Source organism: Tachysurus vachellii, chromosome 25, assembly GCF_030014155.1.
Source record: "Tachysurus vachellii isolate PV-2020 chromosome 25, HZAU_Pvac_v1, whole genome shotgun sequence".
Classification (NCBI taxonomy): Eukaryota; Metazoa; Chordata; class Actinopteri; order Siluriformes; family Bagridae; genus Tachysurus; species Tachysurus vachellii.
In genome coordinates, this window is record NC_083484.1 from 4,897,563 (window position 1) to 4,922,998 (window position 25,436).

General features: G+C 39.5%; 2 protein-coding genes across 4 annotated transcripts in view; one reads left to right on the forward strand and one right to left on the reverse strand.

Moving 5' to 3' along the window:
• The first annotated feature begins 6,917 nt into the window (after positions 1 to 6,917).
• On the forward strand, positions 6,918 to 14,893 carry dcaf11 (ddb1 and cul4 associated factor 11). Of its 2 annotated transcripts, none has more exons than XM_060861639.1 (15): positions 6,918 to 7,033; positions 7,624 to 7,816; positions 7,917 to 8,044; positions 8,555 to 8,673; positions 8,827 to 8,891; positions 9,015 to 9,115; positions 9,216 to 9,362; positions 10,658 to 10,712; positions 11,299 to 11,367; positions 11,792 to 11,849; positions 11,961 to 12,146; positions 12,415 to 12,568; positions 13,159 to 13,311; positions 13,419 to 13,525; positions 14,152 to 14,893. In XM_060861639.1, the coding sequence occupies exons 2-15, from the start codon at positions 7,635 to 7,637 to the stop codon at positions 14,257 to 14,259; spliced, it is 1,632 nt and encodes a 543-aa protein (XP_060717622.1). In that variant the 5' UTR covers positions 6,918 to 7,033; positions 7,624 to 7,634; the 3' UTR covers positions 14,260 to 14,893. The 2 variants fall into 2 exon arrangements, with proteins under 2 accessions (XP_060717622.1, XP_060717620.1); XM_060861637.1 differs by having other exon boundaries at positions 6,924 to 7,114.
• A 694-nt stretch (positions 14,894 to 15,587) lies between these two features.
• trpa1b (transient receptor potential cation channel, subfamily A, member 1b) overlaps positions 15,588 to 25,436 on the reverse strand; it is a 29,099-nt gene continuing 19,250 nt past the window's right edge. For both annotated transcript variants that reach the window (XM_060861376.1, XM_060861377.1), the window contains 9 exons: positions 23,937 to 24,090; positions 23,674 to 23,763; positions 22,285 to 22,454; positions 20,969 to 21,098; positions 20,597 to 20,779; positions 19,659 to 19,727; positions 19,435 to 19,542; positions 19,041 to 19,159; positions 15,588 to 18,117 (listed from right to left, as the gene is read on the reverse strand). In XM_060861376.1, the coding sequence (XP_060717359.1) occupies positions 17,916 to 18,117; positions 19,041 to 19,159; positions 19,435 to 19,542; positions 19,659 to 19,727; positions 20,597 to 20,779; positions 20,969 to 21,098; positions 22,285 to 22,454; positions 23,674 to 23,763; positions 23,937 to 24,090 (1,225 nt within the window). In that variant the 3' untranslated portion in view covers positions 15,588 to 17,915. The remainder of the gene's footprint in view (positions 18,118 to 19,040; positions 19,160 to 19,434; positions 19,543 to 19,658; positions 19,728 to 20,596; positions 20,780 to 20,968; positions 21,099 to 22,284; positions 22,455 to 23,673; positions 23,764 to 23,936; positions 24,091 to 25,436) is intronic.

Sequence of the window (25,436 nt, forward strand, 5' to 3'; positions counted from 1 at the left end):
AGATAGAGAGAGATAGACAGAGAGAGAGAGAAAGAGAGAGAGAGACCACTGCAGTGCACATTTTGCTCTGTCCCTGAACTTTACAATTCATGACCATCATAAAACTCACTGATTAATAAAATGATTGACCAGTTGATCAGACTTGCCATATTTCAGGCTCTTATGCAGCTTGATTCTGTCATTTTGCAGAATTGATTTATTTTAAATTTATCTTATCTTAAATTTTTTAAGGTACATCACAAACATAATTACACACCATGAGGCAATTTGGATAGAAACCAGAGAACCTGAAGGAAAACTTAATGAATCATGAGACAAACATACAAAGCTCTACAGAGACAGTAACCAGAACGCACGATCAGTCTGAGGACGCTGGAGCTGTTTACCTGCTGCACGACCATGTCAACGTAATGCAGATCACAAGTTTACAAAGCAAACAAAGACCCGGCTGACGACCTCAACACCTTCTACTGCAGGTTTGAGAACAACATCTTCACACCTCCCATCCAACACAGCCCACTGACTAACATCACACCTCTGGGAACCCCATTAACAACTCATCCCAGCAATCAAGTTGCACTCACAATTTGTGAAGAGGATGTGAATCGGCTCTTTCAGAGACAGAAGACAAGGAAAGCTCCCGGCCCTCCATCACTGGACTGAATGACTACAGGCCTGTCGCTCTGACACAGGGTTTCTGCAGGGTTTAATCAGTCAAATTTAAGACTTTTTAAGACCTTTTTATGACCATTATGATTTGAATTTATGACCTACACGAATTTTGACAGAAACGGAATCCCGCGCTGTACTTGACCGGGTAACGTAAGTGACGTAGCCGAACAAAACTGACGGATCGCCTGCACCCGCTGCAGGCCTTTTACAGCAACGATATGCTTTTCCGACTTTGCATGCGACTTCAAGGCTTTTATGCCTAAACTAGACAGCTCCAACATCTTCTTACACAGAGTGCAATAGGCTTGATACCGATTGTTAGCGACGGGCTTAAGCCAGCTACTAAACGCACCGTCTTGGAGCCACAGATCGTTAAAGGTACATTTTCCAATTGTGATAGCCAGGATGATTTCAATTAAACTAAGCAGTGACTCAGTATGATACAGTATGTTCGGAGTTCGCGTGGGTTTCTGTGAAAGTCCTTCCGACAAGTCTGTAAGCTGCCGCATGGACCTTGTAATTCTGGAACGCTGTGATACCAGTGTGATACCACCCAGATTCCTCGTACTGTGCTGTTGCATCTCAAACAACAAGCGAGACAAATGAATGCCATTGCCGCCGCGAGTGCATTTTGATTGAAGAACAAATTAATGGACGAGCATATCAATTTAAGACGTGGCTAAACGTTTTTTATGACCTTGTATGGAAAATCCGTACGTTTTTATGTCTTTTTATGGCCTTAAATTCTTATTGTTAAATTTATGACTTTTTATGACCCCACGGAAACCCTGTGACATCTGTTGTCAAAACTGAAACAGAACAGATGCTGGATCCCCTACAGTTTGCCTACCATGCAAACAGATCAGTGGACGACGCAGTCAACATTGGACTGCACTACATTCTGCAACACCTGGACTGCCCAGGGACATATGCCCGGATTCTGTTTGTCGACTTTAGTTCCACTTTTAATACAATAATTCCGGAAATTCTCCACTCCAAACTAATAAGGCTCACTATAACCCCCTCCATCTGTCAGTGGATCACCAGCTTCCTGACAGACAGGAAACAACAGGTGAGACTGGGAGGTGTCACCTCCAGCATTTGGACAATCAGCACTGGCGCTCCTCAGGGATGTGTCCTCTACCCACTTCTATTCTCCCTCTACACTAATGACTGCACTTCAACTGTTAAACTCCTGAAATTTGCAGATGATACTACGCTCATTGGTCTCATACAAGATGGCGATGAGTCTGCATACTGGCAGGAGGTGAAGCAGCTGTTGCTATGGAGCTGTTGCATCTCAAAACTGTGGAGATGATAGTGGACTTTAGGAAAGACCGCTCAACACTACTCCCCCTCACAATATTCAACAGCCTGGTGTCATCTGTGGAGGCCTTCAAGTTTCTGGGCACTACCATTTCCCAAGACCTGAAATGGGAGTGCAACATAAACTCCATCATCAAAAAGGCCCAGCAGAGGATGTACTTTCTACGTCAATTAAGGAAGTACGGTTTGCCACAGGAGCTGTTGATGCTGTTCTACACTGCACTCATTGAATCTGTCCTGTGCTCATCCATCACCATCTGGTTTGGTGCAGCAACAAAACAGGACAGAAACAGACTGCAACGCACAGTAAAAACAGCAGAAATAATAACTGGTGCCCCCCTGCCCACCCCCCAGGACTTGTATGACACAAGAACCAGAAACCAGGCAGGAAAAATCACCACTGACCCTTCGCACCCTGGACACAACCTCTTTCAGCTCCTCCCTTCTGACAGGTGCTACAGAACTTTGCTTACTTACTTTGCTTTCCTTTCTTTCCCCAGGCAATCATCCTGATTAACAACTCACCATAATTATATTCACTGCTTTATATCTATAAGTACTGCATTATCAGGACTGTCAGTCATCAAATCATCTGTATATATTACACACAACTGCTGCTATATATTGTACAAAAAGCATAATATTGCACAATATTGTTATTTGCACTCCCACACTTTATGTACATAACTGATGGCTCATATTCTATATTCATATTTAATGCTCATTCTGTCTATATTGTATCTCATCATCTGCATTGTCTTGTATAGTTTGTATAGTATAGTGTTATGTCTGTACTTTTGAGAGTCACAAACAGCTGGAACCAAATTCCTTGTGTGTGTCAACACACTTGGCCAATAAACCTGATTCTGATATTATGCTCATTTAATAAGTCTGTCCTTTCTATAGTAAGAATAGGTGTGTATGCTATCTGATAATAAACATGTCACATGAAAATATAGAGTCTTGTAAATGTATTTACACTCACTGTCCACTTTATTAGAAACGCCTGTACATTCCCATCATCACAATGGGGGAAAAATCATGCTACAGGTCGACATTCACATCAAACATCAAAATAGAGAAAAAAGTGTGATTACAAAGTTAGCACATGTACAAATGTAGCTTTTAACAGGATATTTTAGAATGTTTCATATACCGTAAGCCCTGTTAACATACAACATAATACAACAATAGGCACAATCATAGCTTTTATAATGTTAAAGGTAATAGTAGGGCTGGGTGATAAAACGATAACGATATGTATCGAGACACGTGATCGATATCAATAAAAAATGTGTTCGATAAAACGTTCGATATTTTTTATTCTAAAACTGCATTCACTAAATTCCAGGGGTTTCGTCATAGATATATACACTAGATGTCGCCTTGTATACGGCAGTACATTGGAACGAATGCGTCAACTGAGCCGCCATCTTAGTACGGGGGACCCCCTCCTCTTAATGCATTAGCGTCAATGTAGGCAAAGAAATAAAATTCCATAAATCGTCATGAATGCGATTTCTAGTTTTTTTTGGTCATTCCAAAAGGTCAGACATGTATTTATCATTAAGTCCAGAGAAAATTTAAGGTTTTGATATTAAGATAATCTACTTTTTCACAATATAATGCATAGTGCTAATAGGTGTAAGTTTATTACTTACATTCTTCCACTTGAGTAAACTTCAAATGAACAATCACTACTTACCTTATAGCCTACTGCATGTAACACTGCTACAATGGTGTGACTATACATGTACATTTAAACATTTAAATTGTATTGGTTTATTAAATATGATACACAAAGAAAGTTAGATGGTTGAGGTGCCAAAGACTGTTCAATCTTTTATTTATTCTTTTCCTGCAATATTTTTGCAACAGTAAATAAGTAAAGTCACATAAACCAAAAGAAAAACACAAAATTTGACTTTGAGGCTGAACTGCCAACCTAACTGGTGACATCCTTCCAGGACTGTCAGCTGAGTTAACCATTAAAAAAAAGTGTCCCTGCAACTTGTCCATGACTGACGTCTCTGTTTATCACTTGGGAATCTACAAACAGATTCAGATTCAGATTATTTTATTTAATGCCATGTCAGCAATCAAAAGCTATTTTCATGGCAAAAATTCAATTACAAAAACACAAATATCATATAAATACAATAAAAACAAAACAAATATAAACAGCGTCATATTATACTTTTTTTATTAACATAAGATAAAAAATCCAAACCCTTTTCAGACATAATGTCATTAAATGTCTTTAAGTGAAGTAACTTGATAAAAGAGCATTCTGTCATTAAGCATTAATGCATTAAGTCCAGGACAATCTAATAAAATATGTTTAACAGATAAGGGAATCTTACAGAACATACATAAAGTTGGGTCTTTTCACCTTTAAGCAAAAAAGCATGGGTCAATTTTTAATGTCCTTATTAAGAGCTTCGGAATCTACAAACATTGTCTGTTTTCCTAACTGTCACAAACTAATGGGTAACTAACATGGATTAGCTGCGGTCATTAACCAAGGACTAAAACAAACCAACTGAACCAGAAATATAATTTCCTAACATTTAATACCATAAAACACATTCTCACTTGTGAAATGTAATCCCTTGCTGTCTGGTTTTTAGATTTCTTTCATTTGAACAACCAAATGCAGCACAGAAGTCCGGCATCGTCCATGCATTTCAGGTAAAGGAGCACCGTACAAAGATGGCGGCGGTTTTGACGCATTTTAGGACCCCAACGCGACATCTAGTGTATATATCTATAGGGTTAAGTATATATCTACGACGTAAAGTGGGCGTGTTTCCGGAGATCTTGGAAAAACTCCCTCTTTCAAAAAAAAAAGAGCATACTACGAAGGACAAAAAAAGTCATACAGGTAGATTTATTTTAGAAAACAAATAAACAACCAAAAAACTACGGTTAGGGTTAGTTTATCAAATAGGCCACGCCTACCAGATGACGCAATATCTGTTACGCCGTTCTGAAATCTCTGGAAATAAATGCATCCCGGAAGAAAACAGCGGTAGCGAAGCTTTTTGGTTGCATCAACAAAGGCACTCGCTCTCTGGTAACCTAGCAACGTAGGGAGTGACACGCTAACATCCAATCATGTAACAGTATTCGGTTTGGTTGCGCCATCGGTTTGTCTCGTGTTCCAGTAACCGGCGACTGATAAGCAGAAAATGAGCGCCGCAGCGAGCGAGGAAATTGTAAACAAAAAAGGAAAAGTCAGCTACTTTTTCATTATCATGCAAGTTTTATATTTTAAACAATGTTACTGTACTGTATCAGGTTTGTTTTTTATATTACAGATGTATCTCAGTCTACCTCAGTTTTATTTATGTTTACAAAACACTGCACATATTTTAAAACACTTTATACACCAGAAGGTGAACTGCTAGTGAACTTCCTAGCACTGAACTTGCACTAAATTCTCAGGTTTCTCTATGTTTATATTTAACACTTTGCACTATTTTATTACACTTTCAGGGCTGCCAACTTTTGAGTTCAGCTTAGAGTGAGATCTGGGGGGCGGGGCTTTGGTTATGGGGAGGGGCTTATGGAGGGGCATGGCTTGATGTGGAGAAAAATACAAACACAAAATCCTTGCATTAGCAGAAGTGTAATAAGTATATATTGATTGTCAAAGTATTTGGTATCTGTACAGAATTTCTTGGGAGATTTGCATTACATTTAATTTAAACATAATGCGTGAGAGTTGGCAGCTTTGTTTGTAGTTTTTTTTATGATAAAGTTATTATGATATGATAAAGTGTAAAATAACTGCTCAGTGCTGCAAAACAAACAACTCTGCTAATGCTAACTTAATTCTATATAAACTATATAACAGCATAGGCCTAATAGTTACTAGTCTAAACTGGACGGAGACACGGAGCGCCCTGTAACTCACTGACCTGTCTGCGTTCACAATTCACACGGTGCAGATGGGAGGGAGAACGGCTGACTACACAGTTTATGGGAATAAATTGTGCATTTCCCTCACAATTGTCACAAAAAACTCACTACACTGTCTGTCTGGTCTCTCTGCGCGTTGCTTTGTGAGATCATGCGGCACGATTTTTTCCCCTCACTGCTGCACGAGTCAGCGTGAGAATATGGGGGTGTGGCGTGAGAGCGTGAGAATCGGGTCAATTGTGACTTTAGACTTATGTTTACATTTTAATTATTAGAGTTTTCCATGGTTGTTGACATTTCTGTCTTAATAACTGAGGGGATTATGATCAGAGGAAGGTTAACTTTAAAATACAAATGTTTAAATGTAATATATTGTATAATAATATATAATATAAATGGGTCATAAAAAATATCAATAATCATTGATATCGACCGATATGAAACACTAATATCGTGATATCAGTTTTCAGCCATATCGCCCAGCCCTAGGTAATAGTAAATGTCAATTTATTGGGGTTTAATGAAAACTGTAATGGTCTCTATGGCTCCCTACTGGTAAGCTGATTTCTCTTGGTGGAATGTAATTTATAGTGTTTTTTATTTATTTCTTTATTTTATTTTTATTTAATTAAGGACCAATTAAACACCACAGATTATATGTTGGTATAAACTAGTTTAAATACTGAATACATTTTATTATTCCAATTATATTATTGAAATATTTATTATTATTATTATTATTATTACTATTATTATTATTATTATTATTAATATTTTACTATTATACATTTTTTTTTACTATTCCAATTATATTATTATTAACTAAATGAATGAATAAATGAAATACGTTTTATTATTCCAATTATAACCACGCTCATTAAATATGACTCATTCATTTTGACTTATTTTGACTCATTTGAATCATTGAAAACAAACGTGAATGCCCAACTCTCGCATGTTCTCGCGATAGCAGCGCTGTCGCGATTAGCTGCCAAAAAAAAAGAGCAACGTCCTCCGTTTCGTAAACAACATGGCGCGTCATGGACACAGTTGGACTTGAGACGTTGCAGTTGACAGCGGAAATTTTACTAAGACAACACACACATTCACAGTAAACCGCCATAAATCAAATGCTTCATCGTTAACATCAGACTGCAGTAGAAAAGCAGATAAACGACAGACGTGTAAAAAGGTAAAATATACTGCAACTAGCTTTTGTAAACAAGACGACGCGTTGCTAGCGTACAGCTAATAAACAGGCAAACAACCGGAAACGTCAGTGATCAAGAAGAAATAGTTAGCATAGGTTTGCTTCAAATATATATATATATTCTGCTGTGGAAGTGTGTTGCCTTAGTGTCATTTCAGTGATCCACCATCTCAGTCCCTCATTAGGAGCACTGAGATTCTGGCACCATTTTATATCCTTGAACAAAGATCTTTCTAACTTCCTGACATTATACATGCGTTGGATTTGGTTCGAAAGTGCAATATTATAATAATAATAATAATAATAATAATAATAATAATAATAATCCTTGTTTTGTTTTTTTATACTGAGTCGATTCACAACTCTACAGATAGTCATTGGCCACTATTGGAGATTCATTTGTGGAACCGATTCATGAGTATGTCCAAATCATATGTGGCATTACAGTAAACATAGTTCATCAGTTCGCCATCTTTGCATTTGTGTACTAGGTGCTTGGTCTATGGGCTCCCAGTCCAGTTCTGGCATGTCCGGTCGCGGCTCAAGCGGAAACCCGGACCAGTCAGAACCAGAAACGAATCAAAACCAGGCCACAACCCCGAGGAGCCGCAGGGGAACAGAGAGAGCGTCGGCATCTGAGGAGGACGTTGATTTAGCACAAGTACTGGCGTACCTACTGAGGAGGTAACAAATAACATATCCGGTGTGTTGTCACGGAGAATATGATCACAGTATAAGATGCACTGTGTGTGTCTCAGACTGATTGACATTATTTTTGTTATAGGGGCCAGGTGAGGCTGGTCCATGGCAGTGGGGCGACGGGGTTACAGCTCGTCCAGTCTATCTCAGACTCGGATGAGGACAGCGATGGAGCATGGGAAGGAAGGCTAGGACATCGCTACGATCCTCCAGGTAATCTGTTGAAATGAAACACTTTGCTGCCAAGTAACATGACGTGACATAACGTGTCTGCCCAAAATTATAATTTTCTTATGACAACATGTTCTGAAATGTTTTATTTGACAACAATCTGACACTGATTATGGTTGTAAAATTTTGCATTTTGCAATATGTTATACTTTTTTGGAATGTTTAAGACAAGTTGATTCCTGTTATAAGCAGTTCTAAACAGTGGTTACCACACCAGCTCTTCTATTTTCTTTTGTTTTGCAATTGATAAGACCTAAGTAAGAGGTTCATTGTCATAAAACCAGTTTACTTAGTGTGAGCTTATTTATTTTTCTTTGATTTCAACCACAACAAGGACAAAAAGATAACTTTTAAGTTAGAACAAGCGAATAACAACTAACAGTATAGAACATGACATGTTTGCTTGGGCAAATGAACCTAAGGAGCATTGAGGACAATCATCTGTAGTGTTTCATACGACATGATTTTTAGTGTTTGATATGTTTGTTGCAGTGGATTTGCACCCGGACACTCAGGAGCTGGACCGCAGCGAGATCCACACTCAGATCCTATTAGCCACAGCGTCCTCACGCCTGAGCAGCAAGCACAGCTTCACACACATGCTTAATCGGGTCAGCGATACATACAGTGACACAGACATCCACACTGTGTTTCTGGTCCATAAAGGATGAACAGAGAGAGAGCAAGTGTTTAGTTGTAACATGTAGCATACAGTAAGCAGTATGATTGATCAGAGTGTATGTGTAAATGTGTTTGCGTCATAGAGGGAGCAGGGTCGCTGCCGTGGATCCAGTTTCTCTCATGGAGAATGCAGCCGTATTCGCTCACAGTGAGTATACATTCACTCACTCACTCACTCACTCACTCACTCTGTATGTCATTGTTGCATTTTGGCACAGAAGCTCACCTTCAACGCCACATTTTAGCACATATGGTCACTCTGTGTTTGCAGTTTCCTGCCCAACTACGTGGCCCACAAAGACACTTATCAGCAGAAAGCATTTTGTGGGGTGTACAGTGATGATGGAAACCTCTTCCTCTCTGCATGCCAAGGTGTCAACGCAGAGGACACACTCTGATAACTTCCACAGAACACTCCAGAAACATTGTTCTGTTTCATGTTCCAACAAAATGTATAACTGTGTGTGTGTAGATCAGAATATTCGTCTGTACGACACAAGCCATGGCAGATTCCACCTGAAGCGTACTGTGAAGGCCCGAGATGTGGGCTGGAGTGTGTTAGACGTGTGTTTTACGCCTGATTCCCGCTCGGTTCTCTACTCCAGCTGGTCTGATTACAGTAAGACACCCACTTGGACATGTCGACCACACAGAGACATATAAGCAAGATTTATGCACTCATAAAGAAAGGCGGACATGTCCGACAGGTAGGCAGAGAGACCTGCAAGAGACAGACAAATGAGACAAATAAACAGACAGACAATACACAGACTTTAATAAGAGAGACAGACAGACATGGTTAAGTCAGACATACCACAGATGGATGCACCTGAGACTGACAGACAAAAGCAACTGAGAAACCGCCATGCTTAAGACAGACAGACGTACTTAGTACCATCAAAGGTGCTTTAGGGACACTGAAACACCTGTGACAGGCAGCCATACCCGAGGCAGACAGAGAGACAGAGAGCCACGCCCGGGGCAGTCAGCCAGACAGACAGCCATGCCCGAGGCAGACAGACAGACAGTTATGCCTGAGGCAGACAGACAGGCACACAGTCACGCCCATTCAGACAGACAGCCAAGCCTGAGGCAGGCATACAGAGAGGGAGCCACGCCCGAGGCAGACATACAGTCAGACAGCCACGCCCGAGGCAGACATACATACATACAGACAGACAGCCACGCCCGAGGCAGGCATACATACATACAGACAGACAGCCACGCCCAAGGCAGACATGCATACAGACAGACAGCCACGCCCGAGGCAGACATACAGACAGACAGACATGCCCGAGGCAGACATACATACAGACAGACAGCCACGCCCGAGGCAGACATACATACAGACAGACAGCCACGCCCGAGGCAGACATACATACAGACAGACAGCCACGCCCGAGGCAGACATACATACAGACAGACAGCCACGCCCGAGGCAGACATACATACAGACAGACAGCCACGCCCGAGGCAGACATACATACAGACAGACAGCCACGCCCGAGGCAGACATACATACAGACAGACAGCCACGCCCGAGGCAGACATACATACAGACAGACAGCCACGCCCGAGGCAGACATACAGACAGACAGACAGCCACGCCCGAGGCAGACATACAGACAGACAGACAGCCACGCCCGAGGCAGACAGACAGACAGACAGCCACGCCCGAGGCAGACATACAGACAGACAGACAGCCACGCCCGAGGCAGACATACAGACAGACAGACAGCCACGCCCGAGGCAGACATACAGACAGACAGACAGCCACGCCTGAGGCAGACATACAGACAGACAGCCAATCGGTGTGTGCCTACAGTTAAATTGATCAGCCAAATGAAATGCTGTTTCTGACCATATTTATTCATTCAATTTATTCTTTGCTCTTCTGTATTTTCTTTTGTGTAGTCCATGTTTGCAGTATAGATGGCGAGAGTGAAACACACACCGCTCTGGACCTCAAGTTAGTGTCTCCCTCATAGTTCATTATAGCATTAAGGCACAGGTAATCAATCACCTGCACACTTCCTCTACCTGGGAATGAGTGACCATACAAATCACCCATCATCATCCATCACATACATAACGTGCTAGATTAATCCATTCATAACATGCTGGCAGAGAACTGGATAATTATTTTATTTATTTATTTACTTACTTACAAATTTTTGCATTAATGCAAGAAGATCTTGCAACTATTGTTGTAGTCTTTCAGTGTTTGTGTGTTGTCTTTTACATTATTAATCATTCAAAATGGGATTATAATGAAAGTGATGTATATAATTTCATTTCATTTGTAGGATTGGATATTAACAGTGAGGATGATGATGATGGTGTCACATTAACTAGCTTTTTTGCAAGTCTCTGTCCTATTCCTACATCTTACTGAGCTGTATGCTAATATGAAAAGCAGCTGTAGCACCAAGAACACTCGGTTGTGTTAACATAATATAATATATAATATATGTAATATATAACATCAGGCCTTCATGTGTGCTTGAGAGGCGGCTGATTACCTGCTTTACAGCTATGTCTGTTTTCTGTTTCAGTCCAGAGGAAAGAAGGTTCTGCGTGTTCTCGCTTGCAGCATCCACAGACAGCAGAGAGGTTCTAGGCGGGTCGGTATATTTACGTCCATATTCACATAAATATTGAATCTATGATCGATATTTACTGCGGTATAATTCACTCCACACTATGTGAATAGATTTTAGAACACCTTAAATTGGCTAATAAATGTTCAAATGATTATTAATTATAATTATAACCGGTACTTCTTGCAGTCCAGAACAATATGTGCACCTCATGATGATGGAAAGAATTTGTGATTGTAATGAATGTGTAAAAGGGAAATTGCTGATTGCTGATTGGTCAGTTACTGTACCCTCCCTCATAGCATTGTTGACTAGCAGTTGGAATTGCAATTGAATGCTACTTTGGTAAAATTCATTGATTATAATGTAACATATAACATAGTTTCACTCTAGAACTGAGAGTTTATTGTGTGATGTACCTCTTTTGTGTTTTGTTTTTTTGCAACAGAGCAAACGATGGCTGTCTGTACGTATTTGACCGTGAGCTGAACAAAAGAACTTTGAAAGTAAGAGAATACACACGCTCACACTAATGTTACACAAATTTAGCACATGCTTACACTCAGGTTGCATCCCCTCTGTATATGCGTATTGTTTACCCCGCATATGTGTTTCAGATTGATGCCCACGAAGACGACGTGAATGCCGTGGCATTTGCCGATGCTTCGTCTCAGCTGCTGTTCTCAGGCAGTGACGATGCGCTGTGTAAAGTGTGGGACAGACGCACACTACGAGAACACTCACCTCAACCAGTAGGGGTGCTGGCAGGTCACAGAGATGGAATCACTTTCATACATAGCAAGGTCTCTCTCTCACACACACACACACACACACACACGCGTATCTTTATAATAAATATTTCCATTTTCTATCTGCCACAAACATGTCTTTACGCTGAAATCTGATTGATTAAGACAACTGGAATAAATGACATATCACCTTTTCACCCTGGTTAGAGGCCAGTAAGACCAAAAATCACCAAATCACTTTTCCTCCTCACTGCAGATTAGCTAGGAGATGAAGGATGACCCCGGTTTGTGCAATAATGTAATTATGTCTGTATTCTTACAGGGTGATGCCCGGTATTTGATCAGTAATTCAAAGGATCAGACAATTAAGCTATGGGATGTGAGGAAGTTTTCTCCTAAGGAGGGCCTTGCTGCGTCACGGCTCGCCGTCACTCAGCAAAACTGGGACTACCGGTGGCAGCAGGTCCCACAGAGAGGTGTGTGTCTGTCTGTGTGTGTGTCTGTCTGTGTGTGTGTCTGTCTGTGTGTGTGTGTCTGTCTGTCTGTGTGTGTGTGTCTGTCTGTCTGTGTGTGTGTGTCTGTCTGTGTGTGTGTGTGTGTCTGTCTGTCTGTCTGTCTGTGTGTGTGTGTGTGTGTGTGTGTGTGTCTGTGTGTGTGTGTGTGTGTGTGTGTGTCTGTCTGTGTGTGTGTGTGTGTATATGTCTGTCTGTGTGTGTGTATGTCTGTCTGTGTCTGTCTGTGTGTGTGTGTTTGTCTGTCTGTGTGTCTGTCTGTGTGTGTGGGTCTGTCTGTCAGTCTGTGTGTCTGTGTGTGGGTCTGTGTGTGTGTCTGTCTGTCAGTCTGTGTGTCTGTCTGTCAGTCTGTGTGTCTGTGTGATTTATTTAAATACCACTGATAAAGGATCAACTCATAAAGTGGAACAAGTAATAATATTAAAAGAAAGCTGAAATGGCACTTTATAAAAGTGTTATAATGAGTTGTATTGTAAATATAAATTCTAAATATTTACCCTAAGTCTTTAAGAATATCTGACCACTAATAATAATTGTCTATTTTTTCCCTATAGCTTTGAAGAGGCACAAACTGACTGGTGACACGTCAGTGATGACGTACCGAGGTCACGGCGTTCTTCACACTCTCATCCGCTGCCGTTTCTCCCCTGAGTTCAGCACAGGACAGAAGTTCATCTACAGCGGCTGTTCGACGGGGAAAATCATCAGTGAGTTCAACTGAGAAATGTTTATTCAAGCTCGACAAACACCATTACAGCTCTTTCTCTACTTCCCTTAACCGCCTTTTCCTCTTCCTCTTCCTCTTCCCTTGTAGTTTATGATGTTCTGACAGGCCGTGTTGTGTCCAGACTGACGGGTCACGATGCGTGTGTGAGAGACGTCAGCTGGCACCCATACCAGGATAACATCATCAGCAGCTCTGTGAGTGTTTCCTCTTCTTTATTAGCAGGGCTACATCTTCATTTGCTGCAATCCTTTCAGTAATCTGTAAATGTCACACTTCACTATTGTGCACACTGTTGTACAGATTGTGTTTATCTATATTTGTGATAATGATGAGCGAACACTTAAGAAGTATTTAAGAAGTATTTAGGCAAATGGAATTGCCCTTATTTGGCTGCATCCATAATGCTCTCAACAGTTTCCCAGTCCACAACATTGATGCTACCACCACCATGCTTCACTCCAGCATTTATTTGTGTAGTTTTATTCTTTTGGCCAGCAGGAAAACATATGAATAAATAAATGAATGAATAAATAAATGGATGGATGCATAAATAGATGCATAAATGGATGGCTAGATGGATGGACAGAGGAACAAACAAAGGAACACATCATTGTTGCTACCACCACCATGCTTCACCCCCCCCTATTTAATGAGTCTACAAAAAGTTTTTTTTTTTGTTTTGTTTATTTTCTTACCACTGTTCCATAACACTTGGCCTGAGAGGTGGAGTGCTCCTGATACTTCAGAGTTAAACTTGGCCTATTTGGTTGTCTTTTTAATGGCTACTACAGTTAATACTAACATCTCTTCCTTCCTGTAGTGGGACGGTGCAATCCGCTTGTGGGAGCACAGACACACTCACCTGCTGGACACAGAGAGAGAACGTGCGAGCGAGTGGAGGCCAGAAGAGAAGACGGAGGACAAGTGAACTGGCCGAGACGTGAGAGTGTGTGTGTGTGTGTGTGTGTGTGTGGGTGTGTGTGTGTGGGTGTAAATCTGAAATTATGTAAGTTATGTAAGTTTTCCTGCTGGCCAAAAGAATAAAACTGCACAAAAAAAAAACAGGGCGAAATTCAAGCTCTGTAATGTTTATTACACGCACTATAGATCTTTTGTTCTTTATTTTGAAGCTCAGAGTTTCAAATGCTGTTAAAACTTTATGCTCAGAGGGTGAATTTAGACAAAGCAACGTGATTTACATCCCACACAGTGAAAATAGTGATAAAAATAATGAAGATTATTATATTATTGCTTTTTGTCTCCATGTGAGAGAACACAGCTTTAAAAGAAATAAATAAATAATAAAAAAAGCATATGATAAAACTGACAGCTGTGTTAAAGCTGAATAACCTAAAAGATGGTTATTAGTGTTAATGTTCGTTATAAAGGGAAATGTTATTTCGGAGTGTAACACGAACGAGTGACGATTAGAAGTGTGTGTGTGTGTGTGTGTGTGTATGAGAGAGAGAATGAGTGTCTGCATATATGTCACCGATATTTGTTCCTGTAGCTCTCTTTGTAAATTATTAACAAAGTTAATTAAAATCCTTTTTCAATCTTGAGTCGGAGATTTTTCTGAGCTCATGCTGTGTCTGTGTCTCTGTGTTGTAGATAAGCATCTTCATGTCATGCTGTTCATTCTGTCTTTAACATACAGTAGTCTTACCTTTACACACTGATAATGTCACTGCCTCTCATCACTGCTACTAAAATACTAAAGAATCATTTAAAACAGATGCTACAGATGTTTATAGCTCTGCAGAAGCTTCTTTTTCTCACTCGGTGTTCCACAGTGTTGGGAACAACCAATGTAAGCATGTCTGAAGCAAGATGAATATGTTTACTTGGGTGAAGTGTGGTTTAAACAACTTTTGGACATTGTCAGTTGTGAGTGCACTACAGAGAAAAATGTTAAAAGGGTCTTCTTTATATTCACAGTGTAAATAAATGGTCGATGGAGGGTTTGGGGTTAGAATATTTGCTACATAGCTTCAGGGTTGGGTTTGCAGGCTCTGCTGGTATTTTTGGGGGGGGAGATGACCTCCAGTTACCTCCCCCAGTCCAAAGACATGCACTGTAGGCTGATTCGATTCTTTTTAAATAAAATGTAATTCATTCTGGATAAGTGTGTCTGCTAAATGCTAGAAGTGTGTGTGTCTGTGTGTCCCTGTGTCTGTGTCCGTGTGTATGTGTGTGAGATTGTGGCCTGCAGTGGGTTGGCATCCCATCTAAGGCTCCCCATGACTCTGTAGGATAAGTGCAACAGAAAATTGATGTATGTATGAATGGAAAACAGTAGAATCCAATCTGTTGCTTGTTATTCTTGTTATTATTAGTAACAAGTGAGCTGGTGAGAATTATTACTGGCTATCGATAACACCCGTTATACAGTCCGAAAATGAAATCTGCATCATAGAGTAATTATATATAGATTCTAATTAAAAGTACATAAGACAAAAGTGCCGTGTCATATTTATTCAAACAACTTATGCAACCTTATGATACACGGTTTAAATATGATACAGAAAGAAAAAAAAAACAGATATAGACCAGATCTATAAATATTAAAATGATCAGTTAAAGAAGTACTCAGTCACTATTAAATGCTATGTTCTAATAGTGTAATTGATGGTTATAATTTATCATTCCTTTCTCTAGATTTCATGTGTCACTGTTTTTGAACAAGTTCAGACTTCCTGTTCCTGAGTATCACCATAAAGCATTCCATAAATGCAAGCAAGCTATATAGTGTATTTGCATACAGTAGGATCATTATATCATAACTAAAGCTGACTAAAGATGTTTACACTGAAAAGAAATCATTATTCAGACAATTTTTTGTTATGTAATATACTTTTGGTGTATACTGTATATCTAGAACCAAATGATTTATGAACCAAATATCTTTAGAAACATCTAATTGTATAGGTGAAAAAAGTAATAAAATGAGTACAGTACTGTGTAAAAATCTGTAGATCATTTTGGCTGAATGTCCTGTTAGACACGTGCTTGAAAATACAGGTTGCGGTTAAACTAGTATATTTATTGATTCTTAAAAAGTATAAAAATTTATGTTGAAAGTGTGACCATGTTATGTTCCAATTGTCAAATCGGACACCTGTTGCAATAACCCTATGTGAATTGGCACATAATGAGGCAAACTATTTCTTACTGTAGATTCATAAGTGCTGTAATTTACATTTACAGCAGGCTTTATTCAGAGTACCCAAGCCTTGCTCATGGGTCCAGCAGCAGCAGGGTGGACCTGGTATTCAACCTCACAACCTTCTGATCAATAGCCCAGCACCTTAACCACTAGTCTACCACATCCTCATCTACTAACCCCATTCCAACAATGGACCCTTTTCGCACCTTCTTCCTTCTTCTGAGATTCTTCCGACAGACAATCTGGCCCTCAACCAGGAGAACACTTTGAGCTTGGACCCTTTCTGGACTTTTCAGGACTGCCACAACCCCCACTTCCTCACTTTTGCACTTTAACAATATATTATATATGATATTATGCTTATATTCACATGCATCACTGTACCAGGCCATGTTGGTGGTTCCTCGTGTAGAGGAGAGCGTGCTTTTTCTGTGGCCGGTCCTAGACTATGGAACTCCCTGCCACTAGAGATTAGGACGGCACCCACCATATCTAGTTTTAAGTCCATGCTAAAGACTCACTTATTTTCTCTATCCTTTTCATGATTTGCCCAGGGGTTTATGTCTGTTTATATCTGGTTTATGGTTTTATTTATCTCACCTTCTTTTACACTGGTTATTTTATTTATTATTTATTGATATATATATATATATATATATATATATATATATATATATATTTTTTTTTTTACATATATACATATATTTGTTTTAAGAATTCTTATTTTAGTTTCTTGAACTACTTTGTGCATGTGTGTATTATTAAGTGTATGTGTGTGTATGTCAAACGCACTGTGAAGCACTTTGGTCAGCCATGTGGCTGTTTGTAAATGTGCTATACAAATAAAGTTGAACTTGAACTTGTACCATATTCATTTACTGCCTCTATTTTTTATGTATGTATTTCTTCTTAATTTGTACCTAACCTGTGCTTTATTTTGTATTCCTTTATTTTATTTTTTATGCTCTGTTTAGTGTAATTTGTTACTTTTATATTTTTAGATCAAGGACAGTCATGAAAAGCATTTCGCTACACATCACTGTGTATGATTGTGTATGTGACAAATAAAATTTTGATATGAACTAAGTGTTAATGTTGTTAATTAATGTTTTCTCTATCAATTTCTATCATTCAACTTATCTTCGTTTCTACTTAAAAATACATCCTTTTTTGTTCAGATTTAAGTGAAAAGCCAAAAGACTACTAAATATTTCTTTCTGAAATGTCATTTTAGAGACTGCTCAATGATTTAATATTCAATTCTAAATAGATTTCCTGATCCTAAATCCTACAACGTATGAAAAGAATATTTTATAGTTAATTACTGCCTTTTTAATCTAAAGTCCTTACTGTAAATTTCTACCAGTAGACATTTAGTGTTAGACACATCTGACATTTCAAGGAGCTCTTCACCGCCATCAGCATGTCGACTGTGACTTCCTGACCCCAAGAGCTTGCATCAAAGGAACCCAGCGAGATGTATGTAATTTCGCTGTGGTGATGGAGCGGAAATCGTCTGGTCCATCGTTGTCATCTGCCTCTGTCGTGATCTCCATTTTCTGTACGATGAGTTTCAACAACATGTCTTGTTTCTCCAGCGATGAGGAAATCTGCTTCAGTCTTTAGACCAAAAAAGTATCATTATTGTATTAATGAGAATAGTTTGAAATTTATTTTTTAGGATAGATCAGTCTGCATCATTATTAACTAATAGAGGAGAGGAATTAATAAATCAGTTACACTGAGTGTAGATGGGATGTGTGAAGATAGTGTTAGAATCAATAGTGGGCGGAGTTGGTTAAAACGACGTAGAGGATTGATGTATGGCTATTTCAGATGATTAAAGAGGGATGGGCTTGGGATAAAATGGGGATTAAGATAAGGAAAGAGAGGCAGGGTCTGTATTGATGAGATTTGGATATATGGGAGATTTGGGATGAGGGAGGGGAATAGATGAAGGATGAAATGGATTGAGATGAATGGGATTGAACTGGGATTAGTAAATCAGATAGTGAGGTAAGGGACTGAGGAGAATGGGAAATTAAAATGAATAAAGAGAGGCAAGGTGTATTTGGAAGGGGATTGGGATAAGTTAAGAGGGATACTGTGTGTACGGGAGGGAATTGGGTGATATGAGTGATTTAGGACAAGAGAAGAGGAATGGATGATTGGAGACCAGTGAAGACAGATGGAATAAATCATTTGAAGGATTATTATGAATAGGGATAAGATTTGGATGAGTGAGTGAGGAGATTGAGATAAACAAGGGAAGAAAGTGATTCACATGGCATTGAAGAGAAGATTAGGAGCTCAAGTGAAAGAGGCTGCACACAAGGCTAATCATTTAGGAAGAAAAAATTGGGCTGTAATCCTGTGTCTGTGATGCCTCTCGGAGTCTGAGTGAAGGCGAGATGGTTAGCTGATGTTTTTTTTTTAATTTACATTCCATTTGTCACCAAATGAAACTTCAGACTAAAACAAGTGCCTAACCACTGGATCTTAATCATCTGCTATAATCTTCAAGAAGATAGAACGCATCTCACCTGGCTTTCTGCTTCATCAGTTCTATCTCTAATGGATTTGAGTATGCCACCTGAGTGTCTAAGCGAGTGCGCAGTTCACCTTCTGGACTATTCATCCCAATGAATTGCTCCAACATTCCCTGCAAATAAAGCATTAGATTCTAATGCAGAAAATGTAGACAAATGATGTAGGGTACTTACACAAAAGCATTAGACACTTGTATGGGTATTTATTTGCAATTTTATTTGATTTTTTTTTTTTATAAACTAGCATAATAATATTTTTTTGCTTACAACAGAGAAGTAAAACTGATTCACACCACTTATTATACAGTAGGCAGTAGATTGTAACCCAAAAAATGTTTAACTTGATGCTAGTATGCATGAAATAAACGACATACATGAAGTTACAGACCTGAAACTTGGCACACTTCCTGTTTGGGTAGATAGTGACACTACCTTTGTCCACTCTGTTCATAAACCAATATGGCAGTTTCTCTTCCAGATTGGTATGAAGTTCAATCTGTGTATTGACACATTTAATGAAGTGCTAGCATGTAATGATTAATGGTTTTAAGATGTTTTAATTAAGCAACATGTTAATTTGTTTCTTTGTTTTTTGGTTAATTTGTGCAAGACCTGCATTGCGATCCTCTTCAGTGCTGCATTCCTTTGAACCTCAGCGATGTCCCCAACAGCCAAACCAATCTGAGCCACAAGCAAATGAATACAAATTAATTCGTTTTTTTTTAACCCTTGTATGTTGTTCGGGTCTGTGGGACCCATATTCATAAACATCAATAGTTTTGAAAAACTTTGCTTCCTTGTAAATTTGTTTATTTTTTCCCACTCATAACTTGATTAAATTAGATTTTCTTTTTTTTATTTTTTATTACATTTAATTAAAAAAAAACAAAAAACGAGTAGCACTTTAATCAAAAAATGTGATGTAATAAAGGTAAAGGGCAAATATTAACCATATATGCTGTTTATATTGCTTGTAATTGGGATGAAGTAAACATCTGTAGAGTATTTTAACATCAAATTTTTGATTGTGTTGAATTAAAAACCCAACAATGCAGCGGGTCCAGCAGACCCACGAACACTGGCTGAGTAACAAAAATACGAACAACATACAAGGGTTAAAGTGGCTGTAATTTGCATTTGCTTAAAATAAATATTAAACGAAAATGTCTACATCAGAGCAGCAAAAATGTTATAGTGCAAGACTGGAATGCCCATGGGATGAGGTCATCATGAACACACTTGTATAGACACTCATTTACACCTATGGATAATTCTGCCTAGCAAATCTGGAAAGGAACAGTAAGAACAGTAGAACCCAGAGGAAACCCCGCTAAACAAAGAGCAGAACCAACACAGAAACTAGTCCAAACAGAAGCCTGAACTCAGAACTAAACCATGGACACCAGGAGCATTAAAGGTTTAAGTTTTTATACAGCTTTATATAAAAGAAGAGGATGAAGAAGTGACTATTGTGGGAACGGATTCTGTTTCACAAAGGAAGTTGAAAATCAAAGGCATGCATCAATCATCAATAAATTTTAACTTCATACCATCAAGTTCATGAAAAGAATTGGCATGAGGAGAATGAAGAACACAAAAACGTAGTAGGTGACTGCAGGAAAAGGCAGAAGTCCCTGAAGGTATGCTTCCTGAAATGAAGTCTCATAATTCAACTCTCCAACTGTCATTACAAACGTCTGAGCCAACGATAAGCCAATCGAGTTGAACTCGCCCTGATGAAAAACACACAAACAAAAAAAAACATTGAAAACTGTACTGTAGGTTGGGATAGTTGGGAAATAAGATATAGGGGGAATGGAACATCCACTGACATACTGACATCATCAACATCATCTTGGTAATCATAAGTCCAACAGAAACACAGGTGAAATGGAATGATGATGATATCTGTCACAACATACCTGATGAAGCATCAGTGCATGGAAGGACAATCCAAAGGCCAGCAACAGGAAGATGAAAAGGACGAGGACACTCACAAGTGTCTTTGTGATTTCTCCAAACATTATAACATAAATACCAAAGCGCTCAAACCTGTAAGGGTATAAGGAGCACATTTTAACAAAATGTCACAAGAATACGCTTCTCAGGCTGTAACATAATAAGAACAGTCCTGTTAAGTTAGTGTGAATAACAAAATGATTACTTCCAGGAATTATGGTGTATATTCAACCTCCAACTAGGAATAACAACAATAACGACAAAGTTCTAGTATTGAATTAGATAAATAAGACCAATTCATTCCAGGGCAAGTGCAACTCATAATGATGTTAGTGTGAATGGTGGGGTTATAGTTTAGGGTGGGGTTATAGTTTAGGGTGGGGTTATAGTAAAGAATGGAGTTACAGTGAAGGGTGAGGTTATAGTGAGGGGTGGGCTTATATTGATGGGAGGGGTTATATTGAGGGGTGGGGTTATAATGAAGGGTGGGGTTACAGTGAAGGGTGGGGTTATAGTGAAGGATGGAGTTACAGTGAAAGGTGGGGTTATAGTGAGGGGTGAAATTTTATTAAGCACTGGGGTTATAGTGAAGGGTGGGGTTATAGTGAGGGGTGAAATTTTATTAAGCACTGGGGTTATAGTGAAGGGTGGGGTTATAGTGAGGGGTGAAATTTTATTAAGCACTGGGGTTATAGTGAAGGGTGGGGTTATAGTGAGGGGTGAAATTTTATTAAGCACTGGGGTTATAGTGAAGGGTTGGGATATAGTGAGGAGTGGGGTTATACTGAGCCCTGGGGTTATAGTTAAGGGTTATATTGAGCATTGGGGTTATAGTGAAGGTTAGGGTTATAGTAAAGGCTGCGGTTATAGTGAAGGGTGGGGTAATATTGAAGGCTGGGGTAATATTGAAGGCTGGGGTTATATTCAGGGGTGGGGTTATAGTGAAGGTTGGGGTTATAGTGAAGGGTGGGGTTATAGTCAGGTGTGGGATTATAGTGAAGGTTGGGGTTATAGTGAAGGTTGGGGCTATAGTGAGGGTTGGGGCTATAGTGAAGGTTGGGGTTATAATGAAGAGTGGGGTTACAGTCAGGGGTGGGTCTATAGTGAAGGGTGGGGTTATAGTGAAGGTTGGGGTTATAATGAAGAGTGGGGTTATAGTCAGGGGTGGGTCTATAGTGAAGGGTGGGGTTATAGTGAAGGGTGGAAGTAAAAAAAAAATCAAAACTTCACTCTCAATTGACAGAATAGTTGCTAGTTTCACATGGCTTTTTTTTTATACCTCTGGAAGTATAGAAGGAAGTTGATCCAAGCAAATAAAATCGCCAAAGCTCCAGCCTGCCACGGCAGAGTCCCTTCCACATTGAAGAACATTGGAGTAACAAAGGCAATAGAGGAAATGGCTGTCGCCCAATCCGATATGTTTGAGCTGTCCAAAAAGTAACTCATTCGCTTTTGGGACAAAATGTGTACAAATAAATTAATATTTTATGGAAAGAAACAATTTCTAACACCATTAATGTATTATTTTACTTCCTACTTTAAAGTGTATATTGGCTTTAGCACCTTCATCTGACTGAATATCTGACAGGCTGTCTGCAAAATTGAGTTATAGCAGGTGCTGAGTTATAAGAGCTGCCAGGATATGTGAAAACGTTTCCCATCAAAATGCACATAAGTGAGTACAAGCCTCACATTTTTGTAAATATTTTATTATATCTACTCATGTGACAACACTGAAGAAATGACACTTTGCTACAATGTAAAGTAGTTATAACAGTGTATAACAGTGTATACACCATACTCGACTGTAGGCAAGACTTAATTGTCTTTGTATTCTTCACCTGGTTGCCGCCACACACGCTTGACACTATCTGAACCAAATAAGTTTACTGTATCTTGGTCTCATCAGACCACAGGACATGGTTCCAGTAATCCATGTCCTTAGTCTGCTTGTCTTTAGCAAATTGTTTGTGGGCTTTCTTGTGCATCATCTTTAACAGAGGCTTCCTTATGGGACAACAGCCATGCAATTTGATGCATCAATTTGATGCAGTGCGCGGCGTATGGTCTGAGCACTAACAGATTGACCCCCCCACCCCTTCAACCTCTGCAGCAATGCTGGCAGTATTCATACGTCTATTTCCCAAACACAGTCTCTGGATATGATGCTGACCACGTGCACTCAACTTCTTTGGTCGACCATGGCGAGGCCTGTTCTGAGTGGATCCTGTCGTGTTAAACCGCTGTATGGTCTTGGCCACTGTGCTGCAGCTCAGTTTCAGAGCCTTGGCAAACCTCTTATAGCCTACGCCATCTTTATGTAGAGCAACAATTCTTTTTCTCAGATCCCCAGAGAGTTCTTTGCAATGAGGTGCCATGCTGAACTTCCAGCGAGAGAGTGAGAGTGATAACACCAAATTTAACACACTTGCTCCGCATTCACAACTGAGACCTTGTAACACTAACGAGTCACATGACACCGGGCAGAGAAAATGGCTAAGTGGGCCCAATTTGGACATTTTCACTTAGGGGTGTACTCACTTTTGTGGCCAGCGGTTTAGACATTAATGGCTGTGCTTTGAGTTATTTTGAGGGGACAGCAAATTTACACTGTTATACATTTTTCTTGCTAATTGAATGTAAAACACTTTGTAAAACAATGAGTTACCTGTTGTGCCATTTGTATCACCTCTTTGCAAATGGCATAAATGTTCATGACGAGGACCATCAGCATGGACACTGAAATTATATAGCTTTGCTGAGATCCAGAGAGAGAAAGAGAGAGTTGGTTGTGTTATTTGTACCTCCCATTAGCAAGCTACATTATAGTACACCATCATAAATAACTGCTTCTAATGTTTCTCTATGATAGTGAATGTTTAAGCAAATAATATTAAGAGCTTCTCTAGCAAACATTAAAGATTAGCATACATTGTGGAAGGACATGTTCTCCATGATGAAGGTTGTGCCATTTGTTGTGCTAATTTGTGTAGGTTTCAAGTTCATGACAAGATATGTGAGGGGTAAAAGGCCTAAGAGATACACGGCAAGGTTGAGTAAATGAGCTTTACTTCCGTACGCTTTCCTGTGAGAGAAAACAGAGATGTTTTGTAATACAAACAAAATAAAAACACTAAAATTAGTATATATTCAAATATAGTACAGTGCCAATGTGGTATTTGGCATTACTGCAACTGTAATAAAAAGCAAGATGATGAAAATATGTGATGTAAGACATGTAAAAAAATGTTTGTAATACAGTCATCTTTCCTTGCAATCTTCTGCCTGAGCAGTTATGAAGGTATAACATGAAAATAGTATCATGAATAACAGGACTCTGTGCAGAAATGTGCCCAGACATGATCTCCACAGACACCATGGAGAGGGGCAAGGAACCTGGAGAAAGTGCATGATGGTGCACAAGTAGCAGCAGCACAGACATCCTAGAGGCACACTTTTAAACAAAACCCATGAATTAAAGATGGTGCTTGTAGCCCACCCAGGGGAAGTCCATCACCCAGGGAGCAAGGCTCACTGTAGACAAGGACGACTGTCTGAGTCTTTCTTCCATTGCAAATGAAAAGTTTACTCAATACCCTGTACAGGCTCAAAGGAGGAACGTTAAGGGACACATCAGGCTCCAAAGTGACCGACCATGATGGGTGGAAGTGCTTTGCCTTGTTTATAAAGACTGCATAAATCCTTTTGAGTGCTAGGGACACTACTGCTCAGCTCCAAGGGAGGCCATGGTTACTATCTCTCACTGATGGGGCACCACTTCCTGCTGAACACCTTTAGTTAGTATTGTACTGCATCTCCAGAAAGCCAATGCCATCCATTACAGTCTTCCACTAGCCAACATCTTGAAACACCTCTGCTGCTAAGGTGATATCAAAGGCAGAATTGGAATGCCTTCATAGAAAGCCTAATCCTAGGTAAAATGATCTGTATTTTTGCTTGATGGGAACATGAAAACAAAATGTAGGACAGATCCATACATATGAACCAGTCCTGTACCCTTTAAGTGCAGAGAAAAACATCTGATGACGAACCTTAGGAACTGGTTCAGTTGGGACAAAAAAATCAAATAAATCAAGGTTTGATAGAATTCCTTGTACTACGGATGTGGTAGCCTAGTGGTTAAGGTGTTGGACTACAAATTGTTAGGTCATGAGTTTGAATCCCAGGTTCACCAGGCTGTCGCTGCTGGGCCACAGAGCAAGGCTCTTAATCCTCAGTTGTATAAATTGAAATTAATTGTAAGTCACTCTGGATAAGAGAGTCTGCTAAATGCCAATGTTGTACTGCACTTTTTACCAAATGGTGAGAGGTAGAGTGAAACCGACTTGAACCTACTGGATGTTACAGGGCTTTGTATCGGTCTCTGACAAGAAAACACACTCACCAAGGTGGAAAAGAATGTGAGGAGCA